The sequence below is a fragment of the Pleurodeles waltl genome, chromosome 1_1, assembly GCF_031143425.1.
Source record: "Pleurodeles waltl isolate 20211129_DDA chromosome 1_1, aPleWal1.hap1.20221129, whole genome shotgun sequence".
Lineage (NCBI taxonomy): Eukaryota > Metazoa > Chordata > Amphibia > Caudata > Salamandridae > Pleurodeles > Pleurodeles waltl.
In genome coordinates, this window is record NC_090436.1 from 130,044,628 (window position 1) to 130,064,268 (window position 19,641).

General features: G+C 43.9%; 1 protein-coding gene across 4 annotated transcripts in view; it reads right to left on the reverse strand.

Moving 5' to 3' along the window:
* Positions 1 to 19,641, reverse strand: part of FDX2 (ferredoxin 2) — a 67,103-nt gene that overhangs the window by 36,099 nt on the left and 11,363 nt on the right. For 3 of the 4 annotated variants that reach the window (XM_069218859.1, XM_069218860.1, XM_069218862.1), the window contains exon 2: positions 9,606 to 9,931. In XM_069218859.1, the coding sequence (XP_069074960.1) occupies positions 9,606 to 9,903 (298 nt within the window). In that variant the 5' untranslated portion in view covers positions 9,904 to 9,931. Of the gene's footprint in view, positions 1 to 9,605; positions 9,932 to 13,752; positions 13,889 to 19,641 lie in introns of those variants that run through there. The other variant, XM_069218861.1, reaches the window with a different exon arrangement.

Consider the following 19,641-nt stretch of genomic DNA (forward strand, 5'->3'; position numbering starts at 1 on the left):
GTGTCCCCCCCGGTGCCCTACAAAACCCCCCTGGTCTGCCCTCCGAAGACGCGGGTACTTACCTGCTGGCAGACTGGAAGCGGGGCACCCCCTTCTCTCCATTGAAGCCTATGCGTTTTGGGCACCACTTTGAACTCTGCACCTGACCGGCCCTGAGCTGCTGGTGTGGTAACTTTGGGGTTGCTCTGAACCCCCAACGGTGGGCTACCTTGGACCAAGAACTGAACCCTGTAAGTGTCGTACTTACCTGGTAAATCTAACAAAAACTTACCTCCCCCAGGAACTGTGGAAATTGCACTGTGTCCACTTTTAAAATAGCTATTTGTGAATAACTTGAAAAGTATACATGCAATTGAAATGATTCAAAGTTCCTAATGTACTTACCTGCAATACCTTTCAAACAAGATATTACATGTTAAATTTGAACCTGTGGTTCTTAAAATAAACTAAGAAAATATATTTTTCTATACAAAACCTATTGGCTGGATTTGTCTCTGAGTGTGTGTACCTCATTTATTGTCTATGTGTATGTACAACAAATGCTTAACACTACTCCTTGGATAAGCCTACTGCTCGACCACACTACCACAAAATAGAGCATTAGTATTATCTCTTTTTACCACTATTTTACCTCTAAGGGGAACCCTTGGACTCTGTGCATGCTATTCCTTACTTTGAAATAGCACATACAGAGCCAACTTCCTACATTGGTGGATCAGCGGTGGGGTACAAGACTTTGCATTTGCTGGACTACTCAGCCAATACCTGATCACACGACAAATTCCAAAATTGTCATTAGAAATTGATTTTTGCAATTTGAAAAGTTTTCTAAATTCTTTAAAGTCCTGCTAGGGCCTTGTGTTAGTCCCTGTTAGCATTTCTTTTACAGTTTAAAAGTTTGTTAAAAGTTTGAATTAGAACCTAGAACTAGTTTTAGATTCTTAAAAAGTATTCCAACTTTTAGAAGCATAATGTCTAGTGCAGAGATGAATGTGGTGGAACTCGACACCACACCTTACCTCCATCTTAAGATGAGGGAGCTAAGGTCACTCTGTAAAATAAAGAAAATAGTAATGGGCCCCAGACCTTCCAAACTACAGCTCCAGGAGCTGTTGGCAGAGTTTGAAAAGGCCAACCCCTCTGAGGATGGCAACACAGAGGATGAAGATAGTGACTTGGAGGAAAATTCCCCCCTACCAGTCCTATTTAGGGAGAACAGGGCCTCTCAAGCCCTGACTCCACAAATAATAGTCAGAGATGCTGGTTCCCTCGCAGGAGGGGCCAACAACTCTGAAATCACTGAGGATAACTCCAGTGAAGAGGACATCCAGCTAGCCAGGATGGCCAAAAGATTGGCTTTGGAAAGACAGATCCTAGCCATAGAAAGGGAAAGGCAAGAGATGGGCCTAGGACCCATCAATGGTGGCAGCAACATAAATAGGGTCAGAGATTCTCCTGACATGTTGAAAATCCCTAAAGGGATTGTAACTAAATATGAAGATGGTGATGACATCACCAAATGGTTCACAGCTTTTGAGAGGGCTTGTGTAACCAGAAAAGTGAACAGATCTCACTGGGGTGCTCTCCTTTGGGAAATGTTCACAGGAAAGTGTAGGGATAGACTCCTCACACTCTCTGGAAAAGATGCAGAATCTTATGACCTCATGAAGGGTACCCTGATTGAGGGCTTTGGATTCTCCACTGAGGAGTATAGAATTAGATTCAGGGGGGGCTCAAAAATCCTCGAGCCAGACCTGGGTTGATTATGTTGACTACTCAGTGAAAACACTGGATGGTTGGGTAACTGGAAATGAAGTGTATGACTATGTTGGGCTTTATAATTTGTTTATGAAAGAACACATTTTAAGTAACTGCTTCAATGAAAAGTTGCATCAGTATCTGGTAGACCTAGGTCCAATTTCTCCCCAAGAATTGGGAAAGAAGGCAGACCACTGGGTCAAGACTAGGGTAACCAAAACTTCCACTGGGGGTGACCAAAAGAAAGGGGTTACAAAGCCTCCCCAGGAGAAAGTGGGTGACACTAGAAACAAAGAAAAAGAGTCCCCTGTAGGCCCCCAAAAACCAGACCAGGTGGGTGGGCCCAGAGACACAACCCAAAACAAAGGTGGGTACCAGGGTAAGAGCTGGGATGCCACTAAGGCATGGTGCCATAACTGTAAACAGACAGGGCACCACACCAAGGACACTTCTTGTCCCAAAAACAAACCCCCTAGCAAAATCCCAGGGGTAACCAGTGTAGCCATTGGAGATGACTCCTCAGATGAGGAGGTCTTCATAGCCTTCAACTGGAAAAAGGGCCCAACAGGTGAGTTGGAGATTCCAGAGGGAAGTAGACACTTCCACCACCTACTGGTGAATGGAATCCCAGCCACTGCCCTGAGAGACACTTGTGCCAGTCACACTATTGTGCATGACAGGCTGGTGTTCTCAAACCAGTACATCCCAGGTGAGATGGCCAGAGTAAGAGTTAGCCCAGACAGGGTCACAGATAGGCCTGTGGCTTTTGTGCCCATAGAAGTGGGTGGGACTTTTAGCTGGAGAAGGGTGGTAGTCAGTACAGACCTCCCCCTTGATTGTCTCCTTGGAAATGACTATCCAGAGGTTAGTCAGAGCCCAAGAGAGGAACTGGTCCAGTGCCAGTCCTCTCCCAAGGATTCTGGAGTTCCTGCCTCTGCAGTAAATGCAAGTAGGCCCCAGAAGAAAAAGAAAAGAAAACAGTGTAGGAAGGGTGGACAACCTTTAGCCAAGGTTCCAGCAAGCCAAGGAGATTCTGCTCCAGTAGGGGAGAACTCCAAAAGTGGCACTGGTAAAGTCCAACCTAACCCACAAGAAGTCCTGGCTAGTCAGGCAACTGTTAAGCCTGAGTGGGTGGCTCCTCAGCTAACAGAAGAAAGAGTGGAAGAAGGGTGTTTACTACAAGATGTGGTAACCCCCCACTCTAATACAGCAGACAGGCACCCTGAACCCAAAGAAGCCTGTAACTTAGCCCCTTCCCTTGTAGGTGAAGAGCTAAAGGTGTGGTTCTGGGCATTGACAGCTGCCAGTGGCCTCTGCTGGGTGTTAGCCTTTATGGCTGCCCTATCCTTGGCATGGTGGTCAGACCCCATGCCAAATAGCAAGTTAGGCCCCCTGACCCTGTTGGTCATGGTGGGGTTACTCCAGCTCTGGGTAACCTCTTTGGGTAAGTTAGGGGTGACCCTGGCTAAGATAAGATTAGCAGAGGTGGATACCTCTAACCCCAAAATAGAGAGAATGGGTGAAGACATTAAAAGCACAGACAAGAGGCAGTTCAGATTAGGTCCTATCACTGTGGAAGTGGGTCAGTTCCCCAGAGGGAATGACCTGGACAGGAGGATGTAAGGCAGAGTAGGCCCTGCAACAAACCAGCCTATTTCCTCTACTCTTCCTCGCCTGACAGACTAGGAAGACTCTCCCAGCTTTGGCTGAGTCTCCTGGCCTGTGGGCTGGGGGGGGCTTGTGTAAAGAAATGGCTCCCTGTTGCAGTTACCCCCCACTTTTTGCCTGATACTGACTTGACTGAGAAGTGTGCTGGGACCCTGCTAACCAGGCCCCAGCACCAGTGTTCTTTCACCTAAAATGTACCATTGTTTCCACAATTGGCACAACCCTGGCACCTAGGTAAGTCCCTTGTAACTGGTACCCCTGGTACCAAGGGCCCTGATGCCAGGGAAGGTCTCTAAGGGCTGCAGCATGTCTTATGGCACCCTAGGGACCCCTCACTCAGCACAGACACACTGCTTGCCAGCTTGTGTTTGCTGATGGGGAGAAAATGACTAAGTCGACATGGCACTCCCCTCAGGGTGCCATGACAACCTCCCACTGCCTGTGGCATAGGTAAGTCACCCCTCTAGTAGGCCTTACAGCCCTAAGGCAGGGTGCACTATACCACAGGTGAGGGCATATGTGCATGAGCACTATGCCCCTACAGTGTCTAAGCAAAACCTTAGACATTGTAAGTGCAGGGTAGCCATAAGAGTATATGGGCTGGGAGTCTGTCAAAAACGAACTCCACAGCTCCAGAATGGCTACACTGAATACTGGGAAGTTTAGTATCAAACTTCTCAGAATAATAAACCTACACTGATGCCAGTGTTGGATTTATTAAAAAATGCACACAGAGGGCATCTTAGAGATACACCCTGTATTTTACCCAATTGTGCAGTGCAGGACTGACTGGTCTGTGCCAGCCTGCTGCTGAGAGACGAGTGTCTGACCTCATGCGGTGAGAGCCTTTGTGCTCTCTGAGGACAGAAACAAAGCCTGCTCTGGGTGGAGGTGCTTCACACCTCCCCCCTACAGGAACTGTAACACCTAGCAGTGAGCTTCAAAGGCTCAAGCTTCGTGTTACAATGCCCCAGGGCACTCCAGCTAGTGGAGATGCCCGCCCCCTGGACACAGCCCCCACTTTTGGCGGCAAGTCCAGGAGAGATAATGAGAAAAACAAGGAGGAGTCACTGGCCAGTCAGGACAGCCCCTAAGGTGTCCTAAGCTGAGGTGACTCTAACTTTTAGAAATCCTCCATCTTGCAGATGGAGGATTCCCCCAATAGGATTAGGGATGTGACCCCCTCCCCTTGGGAGGAGGCACAAAGAGGGTGTACCCACCCTCAGGGCTAGTAGCCATTGGCTACTAACCCCCCAGACCTAAACACGCCCTTAAATTTAGTATTTAAGGGCTTCCCTGAACCTAAAGATTTAGATTCCTGCAACAACAAGAAGAAGGACTGCCTAGCTGAAAACCCCTGCAGAGGAAGACCAGAAGACAACAACTGCCTTGGCTCCAGAAACTCACCGGCCTGTCTCCTGCCTTCCAAAGAACTCTGCTCCAGCGACGCCTTCCAAAGGGACCAGCGACCTCTGAATCCTCTGAGGACTGCCCTGCTTCGACGACGACAAGAAACTCCCGAGGACAGCGGACCTGCTCCAAAAAGACTGCAACTTTATCCAAAGGAGCAGCTTTAAAGAACCCTGCAATCTCCCCGCAAGAAGCGTGAGACTTGCAACACTGCACCCGGCGACCCCGACTTGGCTGGTGGAGAACCAACACCTCAGGGAGGACCCCCGGACTACTCTACGACTGTGAGTACCAAAACCTGTCCCCCCTGAGCCCTCACAGCGCCGCCTGCAGAGGGAATCCTGAGGCTTCCCCTGACCGAGACTCTCTGAAACCTAAGTCCCGACGCCTGGAAAAGACCCTGCACCCGCAGCCCCCAGGACCTGAAGGACCGGACTTTCACTGCAGAAGTGACCCCCAGGAGTCCCTCTCCCTTGCCCAAGTGGAGGTTTCCCCGAGGAAGCCCCCCCTTGCCTGCCTGCAGCGCTGAAGAGATCCCTTGATCTCTCATTGACTTCCATTGCGAACCCGACGCTTGTTCTAACACTGCACCCGGCCGCCCCCGCGCCGCTGAGGGTGAAATTTCTGTGTGGGCTTGTGTCCCCCCCGGTGCCCTACAAAACCCCCCTGGTCTGCCCTCCGAAGACGCGGGTACTTACCTGCTGGCAGACTGGAAGCGGGGCACCCCCTTCTCTCCATTGAAGCCTATGCGTTTTGGGCACCACTTTGAACTCTGCACCTGACCGGCCCTGAGCTGCTGGTGTGGTAACTTTGGGGTTGCTCTGAACCCCCAACGGTGGGCTACCTTGGACCAAGAACTGAACCCTGTAAGTGTCGTACTTACCTGGTAAAACTAACAAAAACTTACCTCCCCCAGGAACTGTGAAAATTGCACTGTGTCCACTTTTAAAATAGCTATTTGTGAATAACTTGAAAAGTATACATGCAATTGAAATGATTCAAAGTTCCTAATGTACTTACCTGCAATACCTTTCAAACAAGATATTACATGTTAAATTTGAACCTGTGGTTCTTAAAATAAACTAAGAAAAGATATTTTTCTATACAAAACCTATTGGCTGGATTTGTCTTTGAGTGTGTGTACCTCATTTATTGTCTATGTGTATGTACAACAAATGCTTAACACTACTCCTTGGATAAGCCTACTGCTCGACCACACTACCACAAAATAGAGCTTTAGTATTATCTCTTTTTACCACTATTTTACCTCTAAGGGGAACCCTTGGACTCTGTGCATGCTATTCCTTACTTTGAAATAGCACATACAGAGCCAACTTCCTACAATGGTTCTCATTGAAGAAGCGGTGATGGGGAGAGCACTTTAGCCTTTCCCTTGGCTAGCCAAAATCAAAAGGCTAGCTCTTTCTTACTTAAGAACATCAATGGGCGCTATGCTATATATTTGTGTTTGGATTCACTTCCTTCCCTTCTCCACACAAACCAATTAATTTTTTCTTAGGAATTTTGACCGTTGAGAAATCTTGACCCCTGTGACTTATGGAGGGATGGGGGCTGCAGAATAATATCTGATATGGTCTCCAAATGAGTGAACAGGCCATTCAGTGTAACCAGCAGTTTGGACTGTATTAAAGGAACAGGCTGCTTTAAATTGTCTGTGACACTAGCTTGAGAACCTCCAAATAAAGGCTACTCCTTAACAGCAGATCAACATCCAGAGCCAAAACATCAAATATTTATGCCATTTTTATGTCACCCTAAAAAAATGTCCATTTGGTAAACAAGACACACTGAGAAACTTTATGGGTAGAAAGGAACAAGAGTAGACTGCTCTGAAAAGATCGATAAGTCCATCAGAAACATTTCACATAAGGAAGTACATCAAATGTGCATGTTTTATTGGTATTATACCTCAGCCTGACTACATCATATGTATCCTCAGAGCAGTTCTAAATACTGAAGAGGAAAATCCTCCAGAGAGATGCATCATATATTTTGTGATGGTGCTCCAAGTTATCTATGTTTTGGAAGAAAGTACTTAGAGCAATTAAGACGATTTTTGGTTACTCTACCCCTTCCTTCCAGAAGCTGTAGTTTTGTGTCCAAGGACAACTGCTTATTGTTACATAACTAAACAAGACACGACTTCACTCTGGCAATACTTGTCAGACACGATATTATTATTTGCTGATTCCTGGAAGTGACTGGATCCCCTTCATTGACATTCTGGCATTACTGCATAGGGAACATCATTACTATATACCATCCATGTGTTAGTTGATGCTTCCAGATTTGGCTATATTTGGAAGTCTGCGACTGAATACAAGATTCAGGGTATCCCGTCTCTTTTCGGTTTTACCAGACTGAGAGCTCAAGATCTACTTGGATAATCCCAGAAACTCAGTATTTAGGAGAATCCCAAACCTTCTAATAAAACACATATTATTAAATGAATTAAGCTCGAAAAGCCTTTAAGGGCAACTAGACATTTCAGAAAGCTTAGAAGCCAGCCTGCCCAGGAAACCAACTTACACAAAAAAATGGGTCCTTCAAACTTTCCACAGCGTACTGACAATCACAACAAAGGCTCTACTCTTTGCATATTTCCTGACGGTCCTAGTGGACACCAACAAGATTCTGCGCACTGATCTCAAGGCTCTCTTGGCCAGTGAAATGTCAGACATTATTTCAAGTACTAAATGCCTTTGCCACGAAGTGCTTTGTGTTTAATGGTAAGAACCCAATATGAAATTCAGGCGTCAAATGGAAGCCAATGCAGTTCTTGCTGTGCTGCAGAAGTACGGACCACATTAAGTAAAGCATAGAAATCCCGAAGTTAGGTATTCTGTAGGAAGTGCAACTTTTTAACATGAACTTTAGATGTCCCAGCCAATAAAGCAGTTCAGTGATTGATTTTGGAACCTATAAAAAAAAATCTTGTAATATTTGAGCAGTCTTCCGGGGACACGAGATGCAGCATCTTTCTTAGAAATTTAGAGTGATAGTTAAACAACTAAAATGACATAGTAAACATGACAGTCCATTGAGAGGTGCCCATGCACAAAGTCCCCAACATTTCCACATTTTCCTTAACCTGTACTTCAGCACTGCCCAAATAAAAAAAAAGGAGTAACTAGACTGTATTTCTTCAGTCAGTAATCTGAGCCAGCTAACAAGAGCTTTGTTTTGCTGACATTCAAGATCTGTCATCTCTAGTTAATCCATTCTTGAATTAATACAAATACTTCCCCTACTGTTACTATGTCTGGTGTTACATAATTGGTTAACTGGAATACAACTTATGCATTATCAGCATAGTTCTGAAAACTGCTGCTGCAAAGTTCTTGTATGTCTGCTCTTATTTAATGTCTACATCAATCCTGCAGCTGATGTAGAAGCTGGAGGTAGACATTAAATAAGAGCAGACATACAGGAGCTTTGCAGCATGCTTCTTAGTATCTTCACAATTTCTGCAGCCATTCTACCTAAGCAATCATATGAGAAAGACTAGAGATATTTTAACAACACTGGACACAACCACAATCCTAGTATATATTTTTAACAATGTTGTCTAGTGTGTAAAATGCTGCTAAGAGATCCACAACGTCAGTAGTGCAGACTGTCCTGAGTGTGCAATGCCTAAGCAGATTGAACAACAGTCAGTGCTTTCGCTGTTCCTAGTTGTCATTGAAAGCCTATTTTGTTATCCCTAGGGATATTATTAAACTAAATGGAATACTTCACAAGCAGTAAGCCAATACAACCCATTTATTAAGAAGACGTCCTAAAGATTTAATGCGGCTCCAGAGAAGAAACACATCTGAAGCATAAAAATTGAGAACCACTCACATCTGAGTCCTCACTTACTGATTTCAACAGTAACATTTATATGTAAAATGTATTTGTAATGTATTTTATCCATTTTTCCTTCCAGATGAACTTAGAATGTAGCCATTAACTTTAAAATAAAGCAGCAATCTCAAAAATGTTCTCCGAGGACAAATACTTTATAAAGAGTGGTTCTCCTGTCAGTTTCCTACCCTCTTCCATTGGGTCCAACCTCAAGTCACTCAAAGCAAATGGTTACACATGAACAGTGACGTGTTCACAGAATTTTCAAATGTTTATTCATGAAATGCAGTTCTGGATGGATAATCGTGTTGTGGCCCCATCCTTCTGTTATACGTGAAGCTCTCTAATGGCACCAGCGTCTTATTTGGATTTTATAATCAAGTACAAACTAAGTATTTAAATAAATAGGTTCTAATTTGTATGCTTATGAATAAAATGGCAGATCCATTTGTGTTCCCAAGAATAACCCATCCGGTTTACATTCCAAATTCAAAACACTAAAACGCCTCCTCTCACAAAACACACTTTTTATATATGAAAGCAAATAAGATGTGTAACTTTTGAAATTAAAGTGTGCTTAGGTGGTGGGTAATATGTATACTGAAGTACTAAGTGTGGATTTTAAGATGACATGTCAACATTAAAAGAAATTGCAATTGCTTACAATTCTTACCAGCTCATAGTCAATGTAGTCATTCTTCCTCACCTTTGTATACTACAACTCTTTATCTAGTACTCTCTTATAAAATATAAACTTCCATCCGAGTACCACAGTTAGATGCGGACAGGCGCTTTGCATCATGCCACTGGTTCTCCATACAACTTGAACTACTACAAACATCCCCTGCCAATGGAGGGCTTGGGTGGCAACACCACTACTAGCGGTGCGCATAACTCACCTGTTGTCTGGAATGCTCGGACTCTTTCTTCTGCTGCTGCTGTAGTGCTGCTCGCAACCTGCCCAAATCCTGCACTGACGGCATTGGATTTAGAGTTCACAGCTGCTGTGGAACATCCAACCACAGACGCCCCTATGGCAGTGCTTGAATGCAATCCACACATGGGAAAGGGTAGCTGCGGACTATTACTGTACAGTTTTATGTTTTTCCACAATGAGAGTTTTTGTAACAGATGTGCAGTTTTGTGAAACATTCCTCCTTGAACGTGCTCAGTCTCACTGGGTTGTAAGATCCTCATTTACAGTATTTTCAAGCTTCAGTTACAGCTGTAAATAAATAAAAACAAAAATTGAGGTTACACTATGAATTTAATATTTTTAAACAAATGTACAACACAAAACTGGGTATAGAAGGAGGTAATGTTTTGGGGGCTTTCAAGGCATAATACGTTGGTTTGCGCTCAAGTGCTAAAAATGTCATTAAGAATGCAAAAGGGAAATGTACTTATAAGCATAAAGTTTAATCATGGATAGACCATTACAATCACTTTCCTGTACGCAGATGAAAATTCACACTAGATTCTGAGATGTTACCCAGCCCTATCGCAAGAGGAAAATTCTTATTGCACTAATTTAGCCCCATCTATAATATTATCCTTGGATGTACAAAGGATGCATACCCCTCAACCTACAGTAAGTGACATGCTTGATAACAAGGGATCTCTACCCATCAGCCACAAAAGTTGCAGGGTGGACTCTCTAACAGCTCTTATGCTTATATTTTATTTATTGGAGAGATAATGCTAAGAGTAATGTCGCATTTTCCTAGAAAATGTTTTACAGTTTGGGAAATCACTGAACAGTTAAAATTGTGCCGGTGGCGGGCCATATATACAGTAGTGGTGGGGCAGGCGCACTCTTCCACAAAAGCACATGCATACTCACACTCATCCAAATGCAAACCCATCCATTCACAAGTGCGCACACATACACCCCATCATTCACAACCACATGCAAATGCACACCCCATTCACAGCACGCATGCACAGATACACATACATTCATATGTACACACACATGCATACGACAATCAAGAAGCTCTTACCAGGCCTCAGTGGTGACATCGGGTGATGGGAGGGAGAAGCAGAAAGGCCTCAGTGGTTACTGGATGCTTTGGGAAAGGAAAGCACTGATGGAACACCCCGCTGACTCCTCTCATTTGCTGACCTTGCCATGGGTCAATCAAAGACGAGGACCTTGCGGGATGGGGGTACTAATACTCTACTGGACAATTCCATACTTGATACAGTTTTAAACTGCATTATAAAAAAAATGCTCAATGATTTCTGATGAACGCTTAATATTTCTCAACCAGTGGTCAGACATTTTTGCTGCCCTAGTCCACTGATCATTTTGCTGGAAGCACTTGTTGGACTGGATGAGAGTTCAAACCATTGGCTGTACTATTCACAAACAGAGGATCAGATATTTACTTCGGCAAACAACTATTGGGCTGCATTCCAGGTTAGCTGTATTTTAATGTAATGCAGATAGTCCAGTAAGAAAGACCACTAAAGTCATTGATTGAAAGACAACCATCCAATTATTTTTGTGGCGCAACTGAGTCTTTTGCCCTTTACACACCTAAGCTGATTTGATCGTGCTTTGAAAAAAAATGAACATTCCAAATTGATATCTACTAAAAGCATCTCACTCGTCTAGTCCCCAAAATATTTTCTTTCCTCTATTTATCACCAGTGCAAAAGTAAATACTTGTACATACCCATAAGAAGAAAAAACAAAAAAAAAACATAGTACTCCAGTGGAAAGGCGGCTTGGCAAGGGGTTCTAACCTTATGCACCATTACTGAGTTTTTACAATGCATGCTGGACATTGTGATGACCATCTGAATAATTAGACAATCTATGGTTTTAAGACTACTTAGACTCCTTCACAGCCCTGAATTAAACCATGCAAGAGACAATAATCAATTTGCTTTTGTACCCCAAATTAAAGTTTGTTTTCAATAACTGAACACTGAAGTTTCTGACGCTTCAATGAATGTAATGCAAATCCCTCAGTGTATTCTGTGCCACCTGTCATTCAAGGTAAAACTGCCCCCAAACTAATCAATATAATCTACAATAATATATGTCTTTTACGAGGCAACAAAATAATCAGGATACACCATAAGGTAAATCAGTTCATTGAGTCCAAAGATTTCTCCATAGATTTTGAGCTCGTATACAAGTACCAATTTTTATTAATCTTCAATTGCTTTGCATAAGAAAACACTGCAGAACAGCCACCGTTTTGAATAACAAAAGCCCAGAGGAAGCTCTTTAGGTTTGAGAGCTAAACACACTTGCTGTTCTGCTGTGTTGTATATGTCAAGCAACTGAAGAACAATAAAAGGAGATAGTCCTCTACGAGCTAAACATATAAGGAGTTTTCTTTTGACGCAATGAAATCATTTCTCTTCTGTTGTACACTGATGATTTTGTTGCCTCTTTTGCTTTCCAACTTTGCTTGAAAATGTGTGTCTTGGGCATCTTGCCCATGGAGGCAGCCAACATCCTTTTGAACTAAAGAGAACTAATTTGGAGTTATGGTTTAACACGCCTTAGTTGTCCAATCTTCTTTTAAAAATTTGTCTTGACTTGAACAAATGGGCTAAGAAAAGGCGCTCACAATATTTGAAAATAACTTCTCTTAATAAGTACCTCAAATTGCAAAGTCCTTCTAAAACCTAGCATAGAATTAACTCTTGCATGAATTACAAGAGCTGCTCCTTATTCTTCACAGCCGTGCCACCTCAATACCCATCAATAACTTTTGCTTTGGGTGCCCCTCCCAAACACCACATGGCACAGTACTCAATCCTTTGTTCTCCAAAAACATGATTATCATGCATATGGTTTAATATTCTGCTCTCAATAACAAACAAAAAAATCATTCAAATATTCGCACCCCAAATTTATTTCTCTCCACTGAGTACAATGTCACCTTGAAAAATCAGTGCCTCTCAGTGACATTTCAACACGTAACTCATCCATAACCAGCCGCAAACAAAGAGATCAAAAGGCATCTGTAAAATCCATGACAAAAGCTGTATAATGTCTAGAATCTTTTGTGAACACACCCTGACAATACTCAGAACTCGAATCTAACTTGGAAAAATAAACTAGCCCCATTGAGGGTTCCAACCATCTCATCTATCATGGGCAGAGCAACCCTATCCACACAAACTGCTAAATTTACACTTCTCAAAACTATGAAGAATCTACTCTCAAACCCTTTCAAATTCCCTTCCTTCAATTTCAATGAAGTTCTTTTTGATATTGTCTTTGAATTCTGTTTCTCATCCCCTTTGTTAGGTATAGGAAAGCGCTTGACAGTTAGTCTACGGTTTGCCTGTACATGTTTGATCTGTGCGTGCTGCCCCTTTATTGTGGCTGGCTGTTACCGCATGATGAGCCTCTGGTGGTGGTGTGCATGTTCTTCTGCTTACACATAGGCAGATCTCTTTCTTTGACATTTGACCACAGAACGAGAGTGCTGGGGTGTCTCGTCACCACAGTTCGCCACAAATGCATAGCTGAAGGTGTCAGCTGCACCACTAATTTGCCTCTCCAGTGAGGTGCAATAGAAGTGGGAGCACTGGCTAGTTGCAAAGACGCAGCAGTTCCAGTCAGTGCACTGCTGCTACTAGCTGCAGGTACATGGTAAGGGCATGCTACATTTTCTTGTGGTGCCAGTTGGCAGCAGTGATTGTAAGCCATCTTCCTCACCAGTTAAAGGTAGCCCCCGGTATGACAGTAGGCATCATCATGCGCTCTACAATGATCCATTCACTGTTGTAAGGAAAATAGCTACCCCAACAACGTCACAGGTCAACCCTTTTTATTAAAACTACCACGTCATCAGGCAAAAACATTCTGGACTAAGTTATAGATTTGTGTTGCACATGAGTGACTCCATATCTTTGACATGGGTTATCAATATCCTGAGAGTTTGTACAATCATTGTTAAGAAATCAATCAAGTTTTCTTTCGGACATGAGAATACGACAAGGTACAAAACTGTTTCAAATACAGCGTTTTAAATATCTGTAATTATTCACGAGTATTAGCAACAATACTTTTACCTCAACGCTGCTTTGTGCCAGACATCTATGACAGAAAGGTGAAGGGAGTCAAGTGAACTTCCATACCCAGCATGTCTGCTGTGCCAACAATAATCGGTGTTTACTGGCTTCAGCAAATTCTTTCAGTTCAAGTTTGAGTTCCTGTTCCACGCGATGAGAGGTAACAGAGGAAAAGACAGAGTTCACATACCCATAAGTGTAATCTATTAAAGGAGAGCAAAGGCTGCCCTATCAAAGACATCAACTGCCTACTGTAGAAATAGAAAAAAGTCAAAATGTGGAAATGCACAAATGTAGCAGGCATCTAATAATAATATAAAGGCTTGGAGCCTCACATTGCACTCTAATTTCGTGAAACCTTATATACTACATGAACCTCAACTGTCTGCAAGTGATCGGCTGACATGCGCTTTGAAGGTGTTTACTGAACATTTTATTGGAACCAATCATTATTTAAAATAATCAATCATGCATTCACTCTTTATTTTCCCGGCCCACTCATCTGAAAGCTAAACCTTTGCACTAGGACACGCAGAGGCCAGAAGAACAGGGGGCGCCAGCACTTGATATCTTCTTCAAATCAATGTCTACAATGTGTCTTAAAGATGGCAGCTAGTGGTTCTTCTTGCCTGGCTGAGTTATAGGGGATGGCATATGGCGTTTTATTTTGTGCTTCATCTCCTGCCATAGCAGATATATATGTGTTCTGTCCGTACTGCAAACTGGTAAAAAGTGAGGTGATTCAGTGGTCGATGAGTCTGCAGCAAAAGGGAAACAGTGGGGAATAAGAATTTTTTATTTTAGCCAGCGCACCTCTCATTACATAACCATGGGTCCAAAAGCTCTTCCAGAACACCGAACTGATGTCTAACTTAGCAAGGACTCCTGATCAACTCAGCTGTGTGCAGTCCATAATGCCCAAATTCAAGCAATCCACCAGCTTCAGTCTCTCAAGTAGCTAAGACAACAGGTACATGTCACAATGCCCATTAAATGTATCTTTGGCACTAGTGAGGCCAAGATGGCAGCCAGTTTGTAAACTGCCCATACCACGCTAACCAGGTTTCCGATCACCATTGCTACAGCTACAAAGAACCAGGCACAAAAGACTCTTAATTCTCCCACACCTTTTATGGTGATTACTGGCTGACTTGTACTGCTTCAAATGCTTGTTAGCATCCATTACATAGACTTACCTCTAGTTGTGCCTAGGGAAATCCAGTGTGATGGTGGCGTCCAGCTTCTCCCGTGGAAGACACAGACCAGCCAGCAAAGGTGATGGACAAAGTGGATTTGAGTCAACCGTTAAGGGCCTCAATCCTCAATCACACTCTTGGGAGACTCCCAGAGGGGAATATTTACTCTGCCAGTCCTACAGGCTCTTCATTTTGCATGTTAAAGTCCACGATGTCCAGGGACGAAAGACCGGTCTCATCTGAATCGGATCACACTTCTGCCCCGGGCACAGAGGGGTGCAAGCTTGAAATGGCTGAGCCTGCTGCGGAGCTTGAGATGGCAGAAAGGGGATCCTTTGTCATGGACCCTGCTGATGCAATAGACTTGGCTTACTTTAGTTCCACTCTTTCACTACTCAACAGTGCTTCGGCTCTCCTTGGCACTACAGGTGCAGAGGAGTCAGACAGGAACAAAGACAGTTGTAGGAATAATAAGGGAGAAGGAAAAGCAGAGATTATTTAGAAGAGGACCTACAATACCATGCAGCAGGATTGACCATATCTGACTCTAGTGGAGCCCTGCAAGTAAGGCAAAAGTTTTACACTTTGCAAGCAAATATAAAAGAAACACAACACAAACAGTATCTGCACTGACCATTGTTGGAAATGGCCCTTTTTGCAGAGTTATCCCCAAACTGTCTGCTTCTGACCTCATGTGTGCTGCATTTTGTTTTTGCTGGTTTTAGGATTCTGGGCACGTTACCACTGCTGACCAGTGATAAAGTGCAAGTGCTCTCTGTATTGCGGATTGGTTTATCAATGATTGACATGTCTGATTTACTAGTAAGTCCCTAGTATAGTGCACCATCCATGACCAGGGCCTGTAAATCAGATGTTACTAACGGGCCTACAGCACTGATTGTGCCACCTATATGCATAGCAATGTAAATATGTCTCGGATATGCCAATGCAGTGTCTGTGTGTTCGCAGTTTTAAACTTCCATTTCGACCTGGCAAGTGCACCCACTTTCCAGTCCCAAATCTTTACTTTTACTACATGTCAGCCACCCCTGAAGTAGACCCAAGGCAGCCCCATGGGCAGGGAGCAGTGTATTTTAAAGGTTGGACATGTACTGGTGGGTGTGTTTTACATGTCCAGACTGTGAAATAATGCTAAATTTGTTTTTCACTATTGCAAGGCCTATCTCTCCCATAGGGTAACATGGAAATTGCCTTTAAATATATTTAAGTGTAATTTCCCCAATGCGAGCAGATAGAGATGTGGAGTTTGGGGACTCTGAACTCAAAATTTAAAAATACAATTAAAAAACAACTTCACCAAAAGATGCAAGTTTGAAAATGCCACTTTTCGAAAGTGGGCATTTGCTTGCTTAACCATTCTGTGTCTCTGCCTGTCTGTGGAATACAAATCTGGGTCAAGATGACAGTTGGGCTGTTTGTGAATTCACTCTAAACAGTCACACAAAGGGAGCTGAGGTGTGCCCTGTATACCCTGATGGGTCTTCCTGACCTATAGTGGTGGGAGGAGCTGACACTTGCACCTGAAAAGGGCTGTGCCTGTCCATACACAAAGCAGTCTCCAACCCCCTGGAGTGTGTCTGGGGCCAGGGTAGGAAAGGCAGGGTTTTGTGCACTACAAGAGACTTCTCTTTGAATTCTGCCTACTTCAAAGGCAGAAATGGGTGTAAGCACTGGACCTCTGACCCCCGCAAAGTTAGAATCAAGTTAGAATCCTTCTGGACTGAGGACATTCTGCCACGAATAAGAGCTGGATGCAGTAAGAGGGATAGTCACTCTGCCTGTTTTGCTGTGCTGGCCTGCTGCTTCTGTCCTGGAAGTGAAAGGACTTTGCTTTCTACATCCTGCTTTCAAAGGTTCTCCAAGGGCTTGGACTGAGCTTGCCTCCTTTTAAGACGTCTCAGGAACATCAAAGACTTCATCTGCCAGCACCTGTGTTCTCTTTCTGAGAGCCCTGACTTGCCAAGAGGTGCCAAATCCAGTTCCTGGGCCCTTGGGAGCGAGTTCTGGTGTAACCAAGAAGAAACAATCACAGACTCCAGAGCAAGTTCAAAACTGGCACCACTGTACGACTTCGCGTCGCTGCCTGCAAGGGAAGCGTTGTCCCCCTTCTGAGTGCAACGACTGAGTCCAACAACATAGGCCCGATGCCACCGCAGTGCCTCCAAAGTTCCAAAGCATGAGTCCCGAGTGCTGTGTCACCGATGTCGGTGCCATCGGACTCCGACTCTGCCGCAGCACCCATGGCCCCGTGGTGTGATCGTGACACCGTGAAATTGACGCCTCGCATATTGACCAGCTGGATTCATAGGCCCTCCCTTGTCGTAAGAAAGGGGCACAACTTCTTATCACAAAACCAGTTCTCAAAGATTCAGCTTGCTCAGATCAGGGCCTGGTAGACAGCTGGATATGGAATGCACTGGATGAAGTCTTACCTGGACTTCCAGACACTCTACAAGAATTATTCCACGGGCTCCATGGTTTAACGACACACTGTGGCTAGAGAAAAATCACTGTAAATTCTTAGAGGGGATCTGGAGAAGATCCTATGATGCGGCCTCAAAAGCCTCATTAGGAAAGTGATTACCCAATATCATAGGCTCTGGAGGAAGGTGTGTGTACTATTCCAACCAATAAAATTATCAAGGCTCAAAATGGACTCTTTAGTTTGGTAAAGGAGCTCCAAGTCAAATATCTCCTGCGATGTCGCTATCACAATCTCAGTGTGAGGAATTGGGTCCATTTTTTTTTTTTTTTAACGAAAAAGGTAGCGGACATCCATGTACAGATTTAAGAACTCCAAAGATGGTGAAATGATGTCGAACCCTCGCAGTTTTGATGACTATGCTAAATCCACCCTCATGACACCTAATAGCGCCACCCATTGTCCAATTCCATTAATTGCAAACTGAGGTCATGGACCTTGTTGAATGTCACCTCATTTTTGGGTATATTATAGTCGATCGATTAAATCTGGCTCGCCATTAGACTCCTTAACACCTTTTAAGTTTAGCTTGGTAAACTTGGAACTAATTCAGGTAGTGGTGAACCTCCTTAACTCCTCTCTATAGAACGGTGTTGTTCCGGCATGCTGGAAACATACTATGGTGCTTCCACTTTTAAAGAAACCTAATCTAGACTCCAACATCTGGTCGAACTTCCAGCCCATCTCTCTGTTGCCCTTCCTCTCAAAGGTGTTGGAGAAACATGTAAATGCATTGTTACCAGTGCAAGTGGAGAATCTAAACTTTATTCACTCTTCACAATCAGATTTCAGGACAGTGCATAGTATGGAATCTGCCCTCTTGGGAGTTACGGAACATCTCAGAAAGCTCCTGGAAGAAGGCGGAACTGCGGCTCTCATTTTACTCAATCTGAGTGTGGCATTTGATACCGTGTCCCACTCTATCTTGATTGAGAGATTGTCAGTGTTGGGAATTGAGGGTACTGTGCTGGCTTAGTTATCCTCATTCTTTCATAATCTGTCCTTTCAGGTATTCTCAGCCCGAGCAGTGGGCAGCATCTAACATCGGGTGTCCCGCAGGGCTCAGTCCTCTGCTTTTCAACATCTATGTTCGCCCGCTGGCGTGGTGGAGAACTGCGGTCAGACCCTTTTTATTTACGCAGACGATACTCAATTGTTTTCTTGTTATTGTCTGCATAGGACCAGGGTCCCTCTGATCTTTACCGGGACTTGAGGTTAATCGCCATCTGGATGAGTAACAACTCGCTCAAGTTGAAACACAGTAAGACGGAGGTGATGATATTGGGTAAGAATCCTGAACCCTGGGGTCTCCATCACGGGCCAGCCTTGTCGGGGCTCTTTCCTACCCTGCCTTCCAAAGTTAAAAATCTGGACTTCCTACTTGATGATAATATGTTGATGAAACCTCCGATTGTGAATACCAATGCCATACCAAGTGGTTTAAGAAAATCATCTGGATTCCTCCCTTGTCAGCCAAAAAGACATTGATCCAAACCTTAATCCTGCCCAGATTGGACTATGTAATATCCTTTATCTTGGTGCAGACCAGGCTTCCATTCGGCACCTTCAGGTGGTTCCAAATGCTACAGTGAGGCTTCTGTTCCACCTCTCAAAGTATGCTTCGATTGCCCTGCTCCTTCAAGAGCTTCGCTGGCTCACGATCTCGAAGCACATTCAATTTAAGGCACTGTACTATGTCACTAAAGCCAAAGCAGGGTTGTCCCTCACTATATTCAGGAGCCGATATTGCCCTATTTCTCGGCCTGCTCTCTTAGATCCCAGCACATGGCTCTGTGCAAGGTTCAAGGTTCCACATTGCCCGGATGAGCGGTCACTCATTTTCAGTTTTGGGTCCCATGCTCTGGAACTCCCTTCCAGTTATCTTAAGGTATTGTTCCACACTCCTTGCCTTTCGCATGAATTTGAAGATGTGGTTATTCTCATTTGGGGAGACGGCTTCCATTGTTTCTTTGGTTTAGCCCCAGGAAACTATTTAGGTAGCTGTGTGCTCTACAAAATTACAATAATAGTAACAACAACAACAACATACACACAGTATATAACTACTGATATTAAAAAGGACAGGGCTCCCACTCTTCACAACTATCTGTATTTTATTTCTAATATGTTTACTATCACAAAGCAATAAGATAGATAATATAAACCTAGTTGAAAGGACTGTTCCAGCAA